Source organism: Podarcis melisellensis, assembly GCF_964234715.1.
Source record: "Podarcis melisellensis genome assembly, chromosome: 1".
NCBI classification, from domain to species: Eukaryota; Metazoa; Chordata; class Lepidosauria; order Squamata; family Lacertidae; genus Podarcis; species Podarcis melisellensis.
The window spans coordinates 2,994,834-3,011,356 of NC_138528.1; the positions used below are offsets into that span (position 1 = coordinate 2,994,834).

Here is a 16,523-nt window from a genome sequence, read left to right on the forward strand (position 1 = left end):
GGAGGCAGTGGAAGACAGGAGTGCCTGGTGTGTTCTGGTCCAGGGGGTCACAAAGAGGCGGACACGACTAAACGACAACATGAATTACAATCAATAGAATAGGATGGGGCCTAAAAACATGCATGTCAGGTGTTAAAGGCGTTTTAGGATGGAGGTTGGACTAGATGACCCTTGCGGTCCCTCCAACTGTACAGTTCTGTCATTCTATGAAGTCACTATGGCTGACGTACAAGCTCCCTGTTGCTTCTGGTTTGCAGATGGAAATACGGCTTTGATCTTACCTGGGATTCCAGCAGAGGGCAATGCAGTTCAACAACATATTATTATTGTCCCATACAGAGGGAAGCAGAAGTCAAGATATTGACATCAGCATTCCTGCATTTGAGGCTGTAAACAATATTTAAACTATAAGCAATGACTGGCACATCTCTCAGTGATAAGTTATGCATCCAGAATTGTACCATTGCCTCCAGAGGTTTCATCACCATTTGTGGGAAGCTGTGGACACGGTACAGAACAATAACTCGGTGGTGAAGTCTTCTCAGCCTCGGCCCAGTAGACCTGAAGGAGCATCTCCACCCCCATCGTTCAGCCCGGACACTGAGATCCAGTGCCGAGGGCCTTCTGGTGGTTCCCTCATTGCGAGAAGTCATTGTAAATAAAAGTGAGGTTACAGGGAACCAGACACAGTGCCTTCTCGGTAGTGGCGCCCACCCTGTGGAACAGCCTCCCTTCAGATGTGAAGGAAATAAGCAGCTATCCTATCTTTAAAAGACATCTGAAGGCTGTCAGGGAAGTTTTTAATGACTGATGTTTCAATGTATTTTAAATCTTTTGTTGGAAGCCGCCCAGATGAGTGGGGTAGAAATAAATTATTATTATAATTTTTTTTCTGCCTCCCACTTGTTAGTAAATTATAAGAGGCCTGTGTTTGGATCAGCCCAATGGCTCAACTGGTCCAGAAAACCTCCGCACTGTGTCCAACCCACAAGCTTTGGGGAGCAGAACCGAGCTATCTGTTCGGTCAGTTAGTTAAGTATTTTTTTTTATTTACTTGAATTGAGGGGGGGGCAGCTGCCTCCTGACCCCCCCCCCCGGCAACGCCTATGTGCCTTTCAGATTTAGGTATCCAAACACAATTAGATTGATGAAGTTAAGAGTTGGACGCTATACCATCATCTGCGGCTAGAGGGCGATAACTGGCTTTTATAGCCTGCCCGGAAGATACTGTAGCAGAGACGGCAGAAGACCATAGAGTTGCTTTCTACCCTTTCTCCATCTCTATGGAATCAGACGTCGCTTATCCCACGGGCGGGTTCGCACTGGGGGTCCTGAAGGCAGATGTGGCGTCTACCTAATCCGCCTGCTGCACTTGGATTTATGAGGGCGGGGGGGGGGGGAGACGAGAAGAGAGAAGCGAAGTTCGCGCAACAACTCTAGGGAAAAGAAACGGATCAGGGGGCAGCTGCCGCGTAGAGATTGGGAGACGGGGATTCCTCAGGCAGGCAGCGCTGTGGACAGCCGCGCCGTTGCGTAAGTATGGAAGCGACGCGATGAGGAAGGCCCGCTTTGTGTGTTGGTTTGATTCCGGCGGCGCGATGCGCGCGCAGGAGGCGGGAAAGGCGCTCGGTCGCCTCGGCGGTTTTTGGGCGGCGTCGGGCGGGCGGAGATGCGTCTGCCGTGCGAGGTGTCGGTGGCGAGCCGCCTGCTCCCCTCGGCGGGGCTGCGAGGGCCGGGCCGCGCCGCCAGGGCTGTGGTGGCCCTCGGGAAGCCGCCCGGAGGAGGGGGGGTCTGGCTCCAGGTCAGCACCGCCCGGCACCGCCCGGGGGCCAAGTACCAGGTCAGGCAGGCAGGCAGGCCGCGCCCCGGCCCTGCTCTCTCTCTCTCTCTCTCGGGGCCTCCTCGGTGGTGGCTCCTCGCTCCTGGGAAGCCCCACGGGAGGGTCGCCTCACCCCGTTTGTTATAAAAGTATTTTAAATTACTTAAATACTTAAAAAGTATTACAGTACATACGCTTCAGATTACAGACTCCGCTAACCCAGAAATAGTACCTTGGGTTAAAAACTTTGCTTCAGGATGAGAACAGAAATTGGGCTCCGGCGGCGCGGCAGCAGTGGGAGGCCCCATTAGCTAAAGTGGTGATTCAGGTTAAGAACGGAGCTCCGGAACGAATTAAGTACTTAACCCGAGGTACCACTGTACTGAAGTCCATCTCCGAGGGCCTTCTGACAGTTCCCTCCCTGCGAGAAGTGGGGTTACAGGGAACCAGGCAGAGGGCCTTCTCGGTGGTGGCACCCACCCTGTGGAACGCCTTCCCACCAGATGTGAAGGAAATAAGCAGCTATCCTATTTTAAAAGACATCTGAAGGCAGCCCTGTTCAGGGAAGTTTTTAATATTTAATGCTGTATTGTTTTTAACACTTGATTGGGAGCCGCCCAGAGTGGCTGGGGAAACTCAGCCAGATGGGCGGGGTATAAATAATAAATTATTATCATTAATAATAATAATAATATGCGGGGACCCCATTGCATATACAGCACCCTTTCTTCCCGTGCAAAGAAGGGAAAGCAAGTGAAAGTAGGAAATAAAAGAGAGCAAGGAATCGCCTCTCTCCCCTCATAAGTCAAGCTGCCTTTCTAATCAGGCCTTTGTCTCTTCACTGTCTTATGATCTTTAAGTCTTTTAGAGGGGTTTTTTTTGGGGGGGGAGAGATTTTAATGTATCCCTCCCCCTATTGAGTTTTAACATACGTATGGTTTGTCTTTTGGGGAAGTCGCTTTGAGTTTCTGTTGGTGCCCCAGGGAAGAGACTAATGAATTTAATAGTGTTTATTTTTATTCATTAAAATTCTATACTGCGCTTCATCAGAGGATCACAGGGCGGCTTACAATGTAAAAACACAAAAATACATAACATAGTAACAGACAAAAGCAGTGACACCCCCCCCTACATGCATGTGCGCACACACACAGTTGAAAAGGCTTTAATTAGGTTTAATTATTTCCCTTTTCTTCCCTCCCTCTCCCCTTTTATGAAGATTACCCGCTCTGAGACCCCACAGCTAATTCTCCCCTGGCCTCCTCGCTGGCCCAAGTAGGACTAATTCCGCCAGCTAGCCTGGTGACCATCTAATGCATATTAGATGGATTTCCCCCAAATTGATTCTTGAACTTTGAATTTTATTGTTATTCATATTTTTATACTGTATTTTGTGCTGCTTCTACAATTAAGTGTTTTAAGTTTGTTGTTAGCCGCCCTGAGCCTGGTTTTCTGAAACGGGAAGGGCAGGGTATAATATATATCTATATATCTATATATATAGATATAATATATATCTATATAATATATAATATATAATATATATAATTATATAGATATAATATATATCTATATATCTATATATCTATATATGCTTTCGTAGATTTTCACGGGTACAGGAATGCAGGTTTTGGTGTCCTCGGGTGTCTTCCCGTGTAAAAGTTGGGGTGTCTAGGCGACGTTTCGACGAGGTCTCACTCGTCATCTTCAGGCTGGTGCTTTCGGCTTCTTGTTACTGGAACAGAGCAGGATCTCAGTGTTTGAGTTCCTATAAATACTGTTGAGGGGGTGTGGTGTATAGCCTCCAATGTTCTGGGCAGAGAGGAAGTTCCCAGGCTAGTGTGCCTTTTCTTCTTTTGTTCCTTAATTACTTGAGGGATATCCTGAGTGATTTCTTGAGTGATATCCTGAGTACCACTTAGGTGGGTCATTAGGTGTGGATTAGTTGCTAAAGTCTTTGTGTCTTGACCTCTTGAACTTTGTGAAGAGTTTTTCTGAGAAGATGGCTGTACTGCACTTAGTTGTGCTCTGGCTTGGCTTCGTGTATAGGGGCGAGCTGTGGTTTTGTGGCTTGTGTCAGCCAGATCTGTGTAGGGATTGCAGGGGGGTGCAGCATCCGGAGGTGCCACCATGGTTTGGCTACTGGATGGTGTCTGTAATTTATCTGTGGAGAGGGTCTGGGTTTGTAATTTGGCCACACGGGAAGGAAAAACTGGATAGCTTCCTCACACATCTCAACAGCCTACACCCCAAAATACAATTCACTATGGAAATAGAAGCCAACAACCAACTTCCCTTCCTTGACGTCCTAATCTACAAAAAACCTGATGGCTCCCTAGGACACACTATCTACCGGAAAAAAACACACACCAACCGCTACTTACATGCACAATCACACCACCACCCTGCACAAATAAACTCCGTAGCCAAGACTCTCATCTCCAGAACCAAACGCCTGGCTGACAAAGACCACTTGACAACTGAGTTACAGAATCTCTCAAATGTGTTAATTGCCAATGGATACCAGCAAAACAGGGTTACGAAGCTAATCCAAAAAGAAACACCCCCCAAAAACCAAGACACAGAAGAAAACAATGGCATGGCCCTCCTTCCTTATATCAAGGGCACTACAGATAAAATTAGCAAAATCCTCCATAAACACAATATCAAAACAGCCTTTTGCACCAACCAAAAAATAGCCAATATCCTCAGAAACCCCAAGGATAAAATCCAGTTGGAAAACCAAGGGGTCTATGAAATACCCTGCAAAGTCTGCCCAGCCACGTACATTGGACAAACAAACAGACGAATAAATGCACGTATCGCAGAACACAAGAATGCCGTCAAAAAAGAAGAAAAAACTTCCTCTCTTTTCCAACACATGAAAGAAACAGGACACGAAATTAATTTTGCAGATTCCAAATTGCTCTTTAACATGGAACATCACCACAAGAGAATAATCATGGAAGCCATCGAGATAGAGAAACACCCTCACAACATGAACAAGCGTGACGACACATCCCGCTTGCCAGACATCTGGAAATTAGCCCTCCCCACAAAAACTGACACCAGATCCAGAGGCACACAGAACGCTATCACCAATCAACCACACCAGACCCAAACCCAGACCCTCTCCACAGATAAATTACAGACACCATCCAGTAGCCAAACCATGGTGGCACCTCCGGATGCTGCACCCCCCTGCAATCCCTACACAGATCTGGCTGACACAGGCCACAAAACCACAGCTCGCCCCTATACACGAAGCCAAGCCAGAGCACAACTAAGTGCAGTACAGCCATCTTCTCAGAAAAACTCTTCACAAAGTTCAAGAGGTCAAGACACAAAGACTTTAGCAACTAATCCACACCTAATGACCCACCTAAGTGGTACTCAGGATATCACTCAAGAAATCACTCAAGATATCCCTCAAGTAATTAAGGAACAAAAGAAGAAAAGGCACACTAGCCTGGGAACTTCCTCTCTGCCCAGAACATTGGAGGCTATACACCACACCCCCTCAACAGTATTTATAGGAACTCAAACACTGAGATCCTGCTCTGTTCCAGTAACAAGAAGCCGAAAGCACCAGCCTGAAGATGACGAGTGAGACCTCGTCGAAACGTCGCCTAGACACCCCAACTTTTACACGGGAAGACACCCGAGGACACCAAAACCTGCATTCCTGTACCCGTGAAAATCTACGAAAGCATATATCTATATAATATATATCTATATCTATATATGGGATACGGGTGGCGCTGTGGGTAAAACCTCAGTGTCTAGGACTTGCCGATCGTATGGTCGGCGGTTCGAATCCCCGCAGCGGGGTGCGCTCCCGTCGTTCGGTCCCAGCGCCTGCCAACCTAGCAGTTTGAAAGCACCCCTGGGTGCAAGTAGATAAATAGGTAAACGGCATTCCGTGTGCTGCGCTGGCTCACCAGATGCAGCTTGTCACGCTGGCCACGTGACCTGGAAGTGTCTGCAGACAGTGCTGGCTCCCGGCCTATAGAGTGAGATGAGCGCACAACCCTAGAGTCTGGCAAGACTGGCCCATACGGGCAGGAGTACCTTTTTACCTATAGATATATAGATATATATAATTTATTATGATGATAAAGGCCTGGGAGAAGAGGAACGTTTTTGCCTGGTGCCTAAAGCTATGCAAAAAGGGGCCAGGTCAGCGTCCCTGGGCAGAGCATTCCTCAAGCAAGGAGCCACCACAGAAAAATCCTGATCTTGTGTTACCGCCCTCCAGATGTCTCATGAAGAAGGGCCTTCAGATCATGATTGCAGGGTCTGGGTCCATTCCCATGGGGAGAGGCAGCCCTGGAGCTTTTGTGGTCCTAATAAAAGCTTGGATGCTTGGGCAAAGGCATAGAGGAGAGGTTATTAATGCATACTAGCCACGATGGCTGTGCTCTGCCCTCCACAGATGGAGATAGCATGCTTCCGAATACCAGTTGCTGGAGACTGCAAGAGGGAAGACTGGTATTGTGCTTGGGTCTTAACTTCCTCTGGTGAGCATCTGATTGGCCACTGTGAGAGGAGGATTTTGGGCTAGATGGGCCACTGGACTGATGACCCAGGAAGCTCTTCTTAAGTTCTTTTTTTTTTAAAGATATTTATTAAAGTTTTCAATATTAATACATTAAAAAAATAAAAAATAACAAAAATACAAAAAGAAAAATAATTAAAAACACACAAAGTTTCCATAACTTATTTTCCATTAACTTATTTCCCAGACCTCCTCATACCTCCCTTTTTTGTATTCCAATTCAAATTGTTAATTCAGCAAATCCTTATCAATAAGTTTTAACCTGCTTCTAAACCATTTTTTCCATATTCTCTTTAAACATTACAGCTGGAAACCGCTTAATTTCTACCCGACATCATTCTAACATTCATTAATTTTGCAGTATTTCTGTAGATAGTCTTTGAATTTCTTCCAATCTTCTGCCGACTCTTCTCCCTGGTCTCGGATTCTGCCGGTCATTTCTGCCAGTCCCATAGTCTATCACCTTCATCTACCATTCTTCCAGAGTGGATAGATCCTGTGTCTTCCAGTAACTTTGCAATGAGTATTCTTGCTGCTGTTGTAAGCTCTTCTTAAGTTCTTATGAGACTCTCGCCCAGAACTGCCAGCAGCCCCTCCTCTGCATGTAATGAGGACCAAGATGAGGGTGCCGTTTATTTATTTTGGCTGTCAACAAGCATCCTCAGCCTGGCTGCCTCACCATGGCCAAGCAGGTGCCTATGGGAAGCCTGCAAGCAGGACCTAGGGATTAATAGAGGCCAACTCCCATCATGCCCTGGCTGTAAGCTTCTATAATAATAATTATAATTCATTATTTATACCCCACCCATCTGGCTGAGTTTCTCCAGCCACTCTGGGCGGCTCCCAATCAAATGTTAAAAACAGTACGGCATTAAATATTAAAAACTTCCCTAACAGGGCTGCCTTCAGATGTCTTTTAAAGATAGGATAGCTGCTTATTTCCTTCCCATCCACAAGGCAGGCGCCACCACCAAGAAGGCCCTCTGCCTGGTTCCCTGTAACCTCACTTCTCGCAATAATGGAACCCCAGAAGGCCCTCGGTGCTGGATCTCAGTGTCTGGGCTGAACGATGGGAGTGGAGATGCTCCTTCAAGTATACAGGTATTCTAAGGGCATAGCTGTCAACTTTTCCCTTTTCTTGCGAGGAATCCTATTCGAAATAAGGGAATTTCCCTTTAAAAAGGGAAAACGTTGACAGCTATGTCTAAGGGTCACCTGGTTGGCACCTGAGGGAGAAAGCAGCAGTGAGGGCTGCTGGAGCATTGGAGAATGTACTCTTTAGTAGTTACTTGGATTTATCTGTAGCTCTGATCAGAACATGCGGGTCCCTTAAGAGGCAGAGAACAGAAGCAAAGAGCGACATGGCAACAGCCACGTTAGCAAAGCTGGAGGACGTGCCCAAGAAAAGGGGCAGCAAAAATTTATCAGGCTTGAAGTCCCCAGATACTCAAGGTGAAGTACTTCCTGTAGCTGAAGAACTAGATTAGGACACTGAAATCGGATACTAATTCCACTAATGAATTGGCAGTTACTTGGCCACTGTGTAAAATGCTTTAAAAATTACAGATAATGTGCTGTTTGGAAAGCAGAAGCCCATCGAAAGCTGCTTTTGTCAAATATTAGCTTTGTATATTCAGCGGCCTCTGTCTTCCTGCTCTGAACTTGTTCTTTCGGTCCTTATCACCTTGGTCCTGGTTTAAAAAGCCATGGGGCAGATCTGGGATATTGCAGTGGTGGATTTGCTCTTGCTCCAGGGGAGTGGGAAGCTGTGGCACCAATATTTTAAGAAGAGCTTTGCTGAATCAGGCTCAGCTTTCGGACACTGGCCAATCACACGGGGCCTGTGTGGAGAGAGCCAGTGTGGTGTAGTGGTTAAGAGCGGTAGTCTAGTAATCTGGGGAACCGGGTTCGCTTCCCCGCTCCTCCACATGCAGCTGCTGGGTGACCTTGGGCCAGTCACACTTCTCTGAAGTCTCTCAGCCTCACTCACCTCACAGAGTGTTTGTTGGGAAGGGAAAAGAGAATGTTAGCCGCTTTGAGACTCCTTAAAGGAAGTGAAAGGTGGGATATCAAATCCAAACTCCTCCTCCTCCTCCTCTTCTTCTTCTTCTTCTTCTTCTTCTTCTTCTTCTTCTTCTTCTTTATAAAATGAACAGATTGTGAATCCCTTCCCACATTTTTAAAGCCAGAATATCTGGTTGGCAATTTGAACATGAAGCTTGTTTTTGGGTTCTCAGCAGGGAATGTTTACCTACAGGCTCATGGCTCTATTGTGCTCTTTTCCTTTTGAAAACAGCTGAGAGAGAACATAGAACAGCTCTTTACTAAGTTCGTGGAGGAAGGAAAAGCCACCGTACGGCTGAAGGAGCCAGCCGTGGACATCCGTCTCAGCAAGGTATGGCGTCAGGTCAGGGGCAGCAGATGGTCTTCTAACTGCGTGTTCTCACTTGCCAAATTAGGATGGTATCTAGGTAGCCCTTCTTGGATGACAGGAAAAGGCATGCACCCTCCCCAACCTCGAACCTGTCTCTGCTGAAATGATTAAATTTGGGGTTGATTCACAGGAGTTTGGATGCAGCAGGAAGCTCGTTAGCTTCTCCTTTGATCTTCCAAGGTTAAGAAATAGCGGTTGCGAGCTTTGTGACGTCTTGGCCATCTCACAGTGAAGAAATAAAAATGCATCGTGATGTATGTGCTTCATTGGTTTTTAAGCAGAGGTTGGATGGCCATCTGTCATGTATGATCTAGCTGAGATTCTGGCATCGCAGGGGCTTGGATTAGAGGACCCTTGAGTTCCCTTCCAGCTCTACAATTCTATTATTCCACTGTAGATATCATATTATATATATTTTTTATTAAATAAATAAATACCAGTTGCTGGGGACCAGGAGTGGGGAGAGTGCTGTTCCTCTCGGGTCCTGCTTGCGGGTTTCCCACAGGCATCTAGTTAGTCACTGTGAGAACAGAATGCTAGACTAGATGGGCCATTGGGCTTATTATGGTCCCCATATATATTTCATTTCTTAAGCTAGTGAACAGATTGGGAGCGATATCTTGCAACTTAAAAAATACCTTTCATCAATGTTGATGCTGGCTGGCAAGTTTTACATTTGCATCATTTTAGAAATGAGGTAAATAAGAGATTTTCTCATTGTTTTGAGAATGATTTTTAATTTTAAGCTTTGTGCTTCAGAGCAATGCAGGGTTCAGTTTCTAGGATCAGATTATTCAGGAAAGTTGTACAGTGTGACAAATGCTGAAGCTTTCTTCTGCTGTCTCAATAGTTAGTCCTGTTCGCTTAATAGTAAAGCAGTATTTGCCCAGCCTCCCTCAATGCCCCTGTCGACAGTGTGGTTTGTTAATTGTGGCAGAGACAATGCTAGACAAAAATGCATTGTGCTTTCTTCCCCATTCGCTTTCCAAAGGCTGCCACCTGATCCTTTCCCACGTGTTGGTGTCATGGTTCAGAAAGTGCCAGCGCATTGACAAAAGCGTTGAATCTGCAAATGCTTATTATCTTGGTGTCCTGTTTGGCTGCAGGCAAATGTCGGCCATCTGAAGACTTTCCTCTCTGCGATGAAGCTGGCTGACCGAGGCACCAGCGAGGAAAGCTTACCCCTGTCCACCTTGGCCCCTCCGAAAGCTTCTGAAGTTGAGAAGCCAAAGACAAAGATGACCATAACATCCAGGAAGGATTACCCTTTCACCCAGAGCTTCCCGTACACTCTGGAGCAACTCCAGGCCTCTTACTGCAAATTACCCCGCATTGATATGCGCATACTTTGCCTCAAGAGCCTCCGGAAACTGGATTTGAGCCACAACCTCATCAAGAAGCTGCCAGTCACAATTGGGGATCTCGTGTCCCTCCAGGAGCTCAGTCTACAGGGCAACCTCCTGGAGTCCTTTGGCACGGCCCTCTGCAATTCCACCCTCCGGAAGTCGCTCCAGTCTCTGGATCTCAGCCAGAACAAAATCAAAGCGCTTCCAGCCCAGTTCTGCCAGTTGCGGGAGCTCATTCACTTGAAGTTGGATGACAACGATCTGATCAGGCTGCCCTTCAAGATTGGTCAACTGAGCCAGCTCCGCTCCTTGTCCGTGGCTCGGAACAAGCTCCCCTTTTTACCCAACAGCTTTGGAAAACTCTCCCTCGAGAGCCTGGATTTATTTGGCAATCCTTTTGAGCAGCCCAATCCCCTTGCTCCTGACATACAGCTAAAAATACCACTGACTTTGTGGGAACATTCAGCTAGAGCAGTGATCGATTACAGGTAAAGGGGTTGGGGGGGGGCCTCTGAATGCCAGAAGTGGTGCATCCCTTTCCTTCCTATTGTTTCTTATAGTCAATAATCATATCAACGCTTTAGGACTTTTCCTAAAGTGTTAAGATTATTGCTGAGTGTAAGAAACAATTGTAACGTGAAGGAAAAGTAGGTGAAGCTCATGGAAGAATTTCAGAAAGGCCTTAGGATGATGTGCTGATGTGCATTTGTGGGGCTTCCTATACGAATACAGTATTTAGTGACTTGCCGAAGATCCCAGAGTCAATCCCTGACGGTTCCAGGTAGGGCTGGGAAAGAGGCCTGGTTGGCATGGAAGCCTTGGAAGTCTCTGCAAGTCAGGGTAGACCTGAGCAGTTACGTTCTCAAACTGTGGACTGTGGGCCACAGGTCCCCTCTACTACTCCACCCACGTGGCCCATAGAAAGCTTTGGGATCTCTGTTCTGCAGCCCAGGACTTTCATAATACAGTGTTTGTTTTGGCAAGGATGCTGATGCTGAAGAGGAACCAAGTACATTAAGTGATCCTCTGAGACCTTCAGCAATCTTCCAGAGGTTTTCCAAAAGGGGGAAAAAAGGGCAATGTATTGTGTTCACAGTATTGAGCTAGAGACACCAGACATCTGACTCACCGGGGCCCCGTATTTACACATAAATCAGAATGAATCTGTTACGGGTTTTCAGTAAGTTGTTGAGTTGGGCGTTTGGTAATTTCAGCAATGTAATTGGAATTGCCAAGCTCATTAGGCACTTGTAGCTATTGGGAGAAATTTCTCTTCAATCCCAAAATCAGTTTAGGTCTTAACCCTCTTGGCAGTGGCTGGAGGAACATTGCCGTAGATCCAGATCTTGTTTTTGTTTCTGCGCGAGAGGTTAAGCCACTATCCAGTATCACCCAATGGGTTCTGTGGCTGAATTGAGTCGGCCTGCCCTCTCCAGCAACCAGTTCCCCTTCAGTGCAGTGTAGTGGGATTGTGCAAGTTCACTGATGCTTGTTTGTGCAACAAGAACTTCCGGTATCTCACATCCTCAGTCACTGTCATCTAAGGCAGATGTTTACAGTTCTGTTGCATAATAGCAACAGAATTAACTGTGTGGCATGAGTAAGGCTATTGGTGTTTGGAAGGGAATTTGGCTTCCCAAGGTGTCAAGGCCAGAATCCAAGCAATGACACCATTGGATATGCATGCTTGAGGTTATGGCAGCTTGCAAAAGGCCGGTTCTGAGTTCACGAGGACTTTGTGGCTCTCAGCACTCGTAGCATCTCTTGGGGACATTTAAGTTAACTGTGCCATGGGAATTCACTAAGCATTCTCTGGTGCCCACATAACGAGTGGTACCAAGACTGTGTTGCATAGACTTACAGTTTCCCCAGTTCACAGATTATAATTGTTGTTATTATTATTATTATTACTAAATGTCAAGTCAACATGCTGGCTTTGGGCCTCTTTTTCAGCACAGAATTGTCAGTCCGTCTTCCCAAAGCCAGTGCCCTCCAGTTGATCTCCCATCAGCTCCAGTGAGCATGGTTGTGCTGACCGGGGCTGAAGGACGTATTACTCCAGGCAGCTGGAGGCCACCAGGACAGGGGAAGGAAGGTGAAATGGATTTTACATCTATAATAAAGCTACATTATTTTTACCAGCCAAGGAGATTCCAGGTTCAGCAGTATGAAGGTCTTGGATGGTCACTTTGGCTCAGAAGTGTGTTTGGGGTGCATGCGTTCAATATGTTCATTTAAAATGCTTGCAGGCTTCTTTCCAAGACAGGCTTCCAGGCTCTATGAAACTGCTCAGCACGAACTGTATTCACATCCAGGCCTTGTTCTCTTTTTACAGGCTCCCGTACAGCTGCCACGTCCTTCCTTCTCACCTCTGTCACGACCTGGACATGTCAAAGAGCTGTCACTGTGGGCGGGCCTGCCTAAGCAGCTTCATTCAGACGACCGTGACCATGAATCTCCACAGTGTGGCGCACACGGTTGTCCTTGTGGACAACATGGGTAGCACAGAGGCCCCCCTCCTCCGCTACTTCTGCTCTCTGACTTGCTACTCTCAGTTCCTGGACAGACATCTGCAAAGCATCCGATGACCTGAAACCGAAAACCACGTGTGGTCTGAGAAGCCTCACTCAGCAACAGACGCTGTCTGATATCGAAAGCAATGCTGGGACACTAGGAAGCAGAGCCGAGAGATCAGTTGTCTCCCAGGCCTTTCCTTTTTTCATCATCCAAAAGGAGCAAGGGAGGCAGGCTTGCATTCGAAACAGAATGCAGTTTAGCAAAGGCTGCAGGTTCTTTATGAAACTCTCTTGCCTCCATAGATCAGGGAAGCTCCTTGCCTGAGAGTGGCAGGTTATGTTCAAGATGCGAATATCATATTCCTTCACCTTCCTGTTCATCACTGTTATTGAGCTGGAGGACTCTTCTTGTCGTGCCCCCAAGGAACAACCTGATTTCCTTCTCCTGTGCATTATAAGAACACTGTTCTACCTACAAAAATAGTTAGCTGTTTGTTATTTAAAGCAGAACATGTTCAAAGTGTGTCTAGACGTTTGGCTCCAGTGGAGCTTCTCTGGATGGCATGCGACTTGTTCAGACAAGCTCCAGGTTATCTCATCAGTCTTCCAAAATCTGTTCCCTGAAATGGTGTTCGCTCTGAACAGGACAGTATTACTAGTTAACACAGAGTTTATGCTGATTTTTTAATGTTCATGCCATTGTCAAAAGGAAGTTTGTCACAATCACACAACCTGTTGTGTTGCTATTGAAGAACCGATGCAAAACTAACATGCTTCAAAACAAAATATTGTGGTGGTCAGTTCATATATTAAAATTTGTATGCAGGAACTGGTTTTTCCAAGTACCAGATGCAGGCAGAGTGTTTTGGGAATGGTGCCCACATGCAGAAATTGTAGTTTGAAAGGACAGGGGTATGTGATGCAAGAATGGGAAAGGATTGGGCCCCTGCTAGTCTGGATTTCGCCTGTAAAATGTGTGCTCTGTATGCAAGAATTATTATGGAGTGCATCATATGAAGCAAGTTTTGCATCAGTTAACTTCTGAAAGCCTCTTTTATTTCTTAAAAAGAATAAATAAATGCTTTAGAGTCTGAAATGGTGTGAAATGAGTATTGCATTTCTCTTAAATCGAGCTGGGCTTTAGAAACAACATAGGTCACGCCAGCATATTTCTGTTCCCTGGTCTCTGCTCTTTAGGATCGTGAAGGATTCTAAATTTACAAAATACAGTGACAGCACAGATAGAAACCTTTGGCCCGTTAGAACTGAATGGCCTCTTTAGCTCAGGGGCTGCTGTACTGCTTTCCAGCCCCACAGAGATGATGATGATGATGATGATTTTATTTATACCCTGCCCATCTGGCTGGGTTTCCCCAGCCACCCTGTGTGGCTTACAGAATATATAAAACATAATAAAGCATGAAACATTAAAAACTTCTCAGTACAGGGCTGCCTTCAGATGTCTTCTAAAAGTTGAGTACCGGTAGTTCTTCATCTTCTCGACATCTGCTGGGAGGGCGTTCCACAGGGCGGGCGCCAGTGAGGGAACTCCCAGAAGGCCCTTGGAGCTGGACCTCAGTGTCCGGGCAGAACGATGGGGGTGGAGACGCTCCTTCAGGTATAGAGGGCCGAGGCCGTTTAGCACCAACACTTTGAATTGTGCTTGGTAACGTACTGGGACCCAGTGTAAAAGGGTCATTCCATATAAAGTGACCCAGCTTTTTTACCTCATGTCATCCAATTTTCTTAATATTTTGTACACTTGTGGAATGATCAAAACTTAAGTTCAAATCTAAAATAAAGAAGACTTCAGCCAATAGAATTAACGCCTTGAAAGAATTCTTGTTAAGTCCTAAAGAATTATTTCAAAGTGTTTATTCTATCATGCAACAGCAAGCTATCAGTCTGCTATGGAACACATTTTTTTAAAAAGCCTGACTAGCTTTTCAGATACCTTTTAATTGAATAACTTTCTAAAATGCCTGAGGTAACTGATATTATAGGTTGAAGTCTTGTTTATTCTGTTTTATTTTACCCGTTTATCCTAAATGGAACCCAGTAAGGCAGACATTTATGTACAAAAAATAAAAATGTGCTCCCAGTGTGATCCCAAGATGAAATTTTGCAGGCAGCTCTTAGAAATATTAAATAACACAATTTCTTGGGAAAATTTTTTATCGTATTAGATTTTGTAACAAATTTAAAGTACACCCATCATGTGACATATATTAAAGCCCATGAAGTTCTGAAGAGATTGGTGTTTTTAGTTTTGACAAATCTCAATCCTGGGCTGAGCTTTAATGGTTTAAAGGCCAAAATGGTCAATTTTTTGAAATATCAAACCCTCATAACTCACAAACGGAATGAGATAAAAAAATTAAAATTTTAGATTTGAACTTAGTTTTGATCATTCCACAAGTGTACAAAATATTAAGGAAATTGGATGACATGAAGTCAAAAAGTTTGATCACTTGATATGGAATGACCCAGGAATTTCAGGAAAGGTGTTCTATGGTCAAGGCCTGGGCTGCTTTAAGAGTACTAGCAAGGACATATCTGGGCTTGCGGAGGAGAGAACACTGTACATGAAGTTCAGAGTTCCACGGATCCCTTTTTTTGTCAGAATGAAGTGTCAAAAGGAAATGTGGGGCTGTAATATATAGCTGGTCCCTTCCAGAATTAAAATCCACTACCGAGGTTTCAAAAAATTCCCCTTCTGAGCTCTCCAACCTTCCCCAGTTCCTTCTATGCAGGAACACACAAACATTTTCTTTTTCAGTCTTGTAGTTCCAGCCAGACGCTTCTTTTGGACGTGATTGTTTTTAAACTGCCAAGTAATTTGCATTTGCTTCTGAGTTCCAACTGGCGCTTCATGCATCAGCTGCAGCACGGATGTCTTGGAAAGCAGGGCCACACCATTCCCAAGCAGGGAGGGATTAAAATGAACACGCTTGTTGCATCCATCTCAAAGCCTGGTGTCAGCAAGACTTGGCAGATCAACAAAAACACAGCCACCCACATCCTCTTGTGTGCAATTCTAAAAAGGCACAACACAAAAGGAAATCTGGTCGAGAGGGAGGAGGAAATAAGCAAGTACCAGTTCTTCCTTACAAATTCTTCTGACAACCAGCTGCAAGGGAAAAGTTCTAGGTAGAGGAGATGCCGCCTTCTTTTTCCCCTTCTTTGCACGGCTGAAGACTCTGCACATGCTCTATGATACCCAATCCCCCACCGAGTTTAAGGGGGAGGTGGGGCTTGACTTGGTTAAAGATGCAGAGGAGGAGGGGCAATTGTCTGCGTAATACTGCAGACTTTCCATGATGTGCCCCTGTATTCCAGGGACAATACCCGGATTTACAGAAGCCGTCCCAATTTCCGATTTGATCCAAGAATGTCCTGCTTTTCCTTAGGGCAGGGGTCAGCAAGGTTTACCTTGCCTGGGCCGGCTCACTCCAGCAGAGATCCCTCCGTGGGCCGGAAAGTGTGCGCGATTTTCGACATCTGCGCAGGTACAATTTCTGGTGCCACAGAAGTGAGTCCCCACGCCGCGCTGCGCTGGTTTAGCACAGCACACAGGGACTCGCTGAGCGGGCGGCTCGTGGGCCGGTTAAACAACCCCCATGGGCCGCTTAGGTTGCTGATCCATGCCTTAGGACAGTGTTTCCCAACCGGTGTTCCGCGGCACACTACTGTGCCGCGAGACTTTGCCTGGTGTGCCGCGGGAAAAATTGGCGGGGGGGGGGGGAATAAAGGGGAAAAAAATTATTCCCCCACCGCCAGGCGTGGGGCTGGGGCGGGGGAAGCCCGAGCTTCCCCCTCCCCCAGAACGGGACCCAGAGCCATGCTGAAG

The 16,523-nt window shown here is 46.2% G+C and overlaps 1 protein-coding gene and 1 long non-coding RNA gene across 4 annotated transcripts; one reads left to right on the top strand and one right to left on the bottom strand.

Annotated features, from left to right (window-relative positions):
* The first annotated feature begins 1,654 nt into the window (after positions 1 to 1,654).
* LRR1 (leucine rich repeat protein 1) lies at positions 1,655 to 13,769 on the top strand. 3 transcript variants are annotated; one of them, XM_081913896.1, is made up of 4 exons: positions 1,655 to 1,840; positions 8,674 to 8,772; positions 9,918 to 10,645; positions 12,493 to 13,769. In XM_081913896.1, the coding sequence occupies exons 1-4, from the start codon at positions 1,670 to 1,672 to the stop codon at positions 12,743 to 12,745; spliced, it is 1,251 nt and encodes a 416-aa protein (XP_081770022.1). In that variant the 5' UTR covers positions 1,655 to 1,669; the 3' UTR covers positions 12,746 to 13,769. The 3 variants fall into 3 exon arrangements, with proteins under 3 accessions (XP_081770022.1, XP_081770023.1, XP_081770024.1); XM_081913897.1 differs by having other exon boundaries at positions 1,655 to 1,801; XM_081913898.1 differs by lacking the exon at positions 8,674 to 8,772.
* On the bottom strand, positions 12,927 to 14,733 carry LOC309372702. The gene is made up of 2 exons (XR_014169633.1): positions 13,254 to 14,733; positions 12,927 to 13,211 (listed from the first exon to the last, which is right to left on the bottom strand). It is a non-coding gene; the product is annotated as an uncharacterized lncRNA (long non-coding RNA).
* Positions 14,734 to 16,523: the final 1,790 nt, after the last annotated feature.

What these genes read in the sequence shown, in the direction of transcription:
- LRR1 (XM_081913896.1), top strand. Translation starts at nt 1,670, where the DNA reads ATGCGTCTGCCGTGCGAGGTGTCGGTGGCGAGCCGCCTGCTCCCCTCG. An exon ending in GCCCGGGGGCCAAGTACCAG is followed by an intron (nt 1,841 to 8,673) that starts GTCAGGCAGGCA and finishes TTTTGAAAACAG; the next exon opens with CTGAGAGAGAACATAGAACA. An exon ending in TGGACATCCGTCTCAGCAAG is followed by an intron (nt 8,773 to 9,917) that starts GTATGGCGTCAG and finishes GTTTGGCTGCAG; the next exon opens with GCAAATGTCGGCCATCTGAA.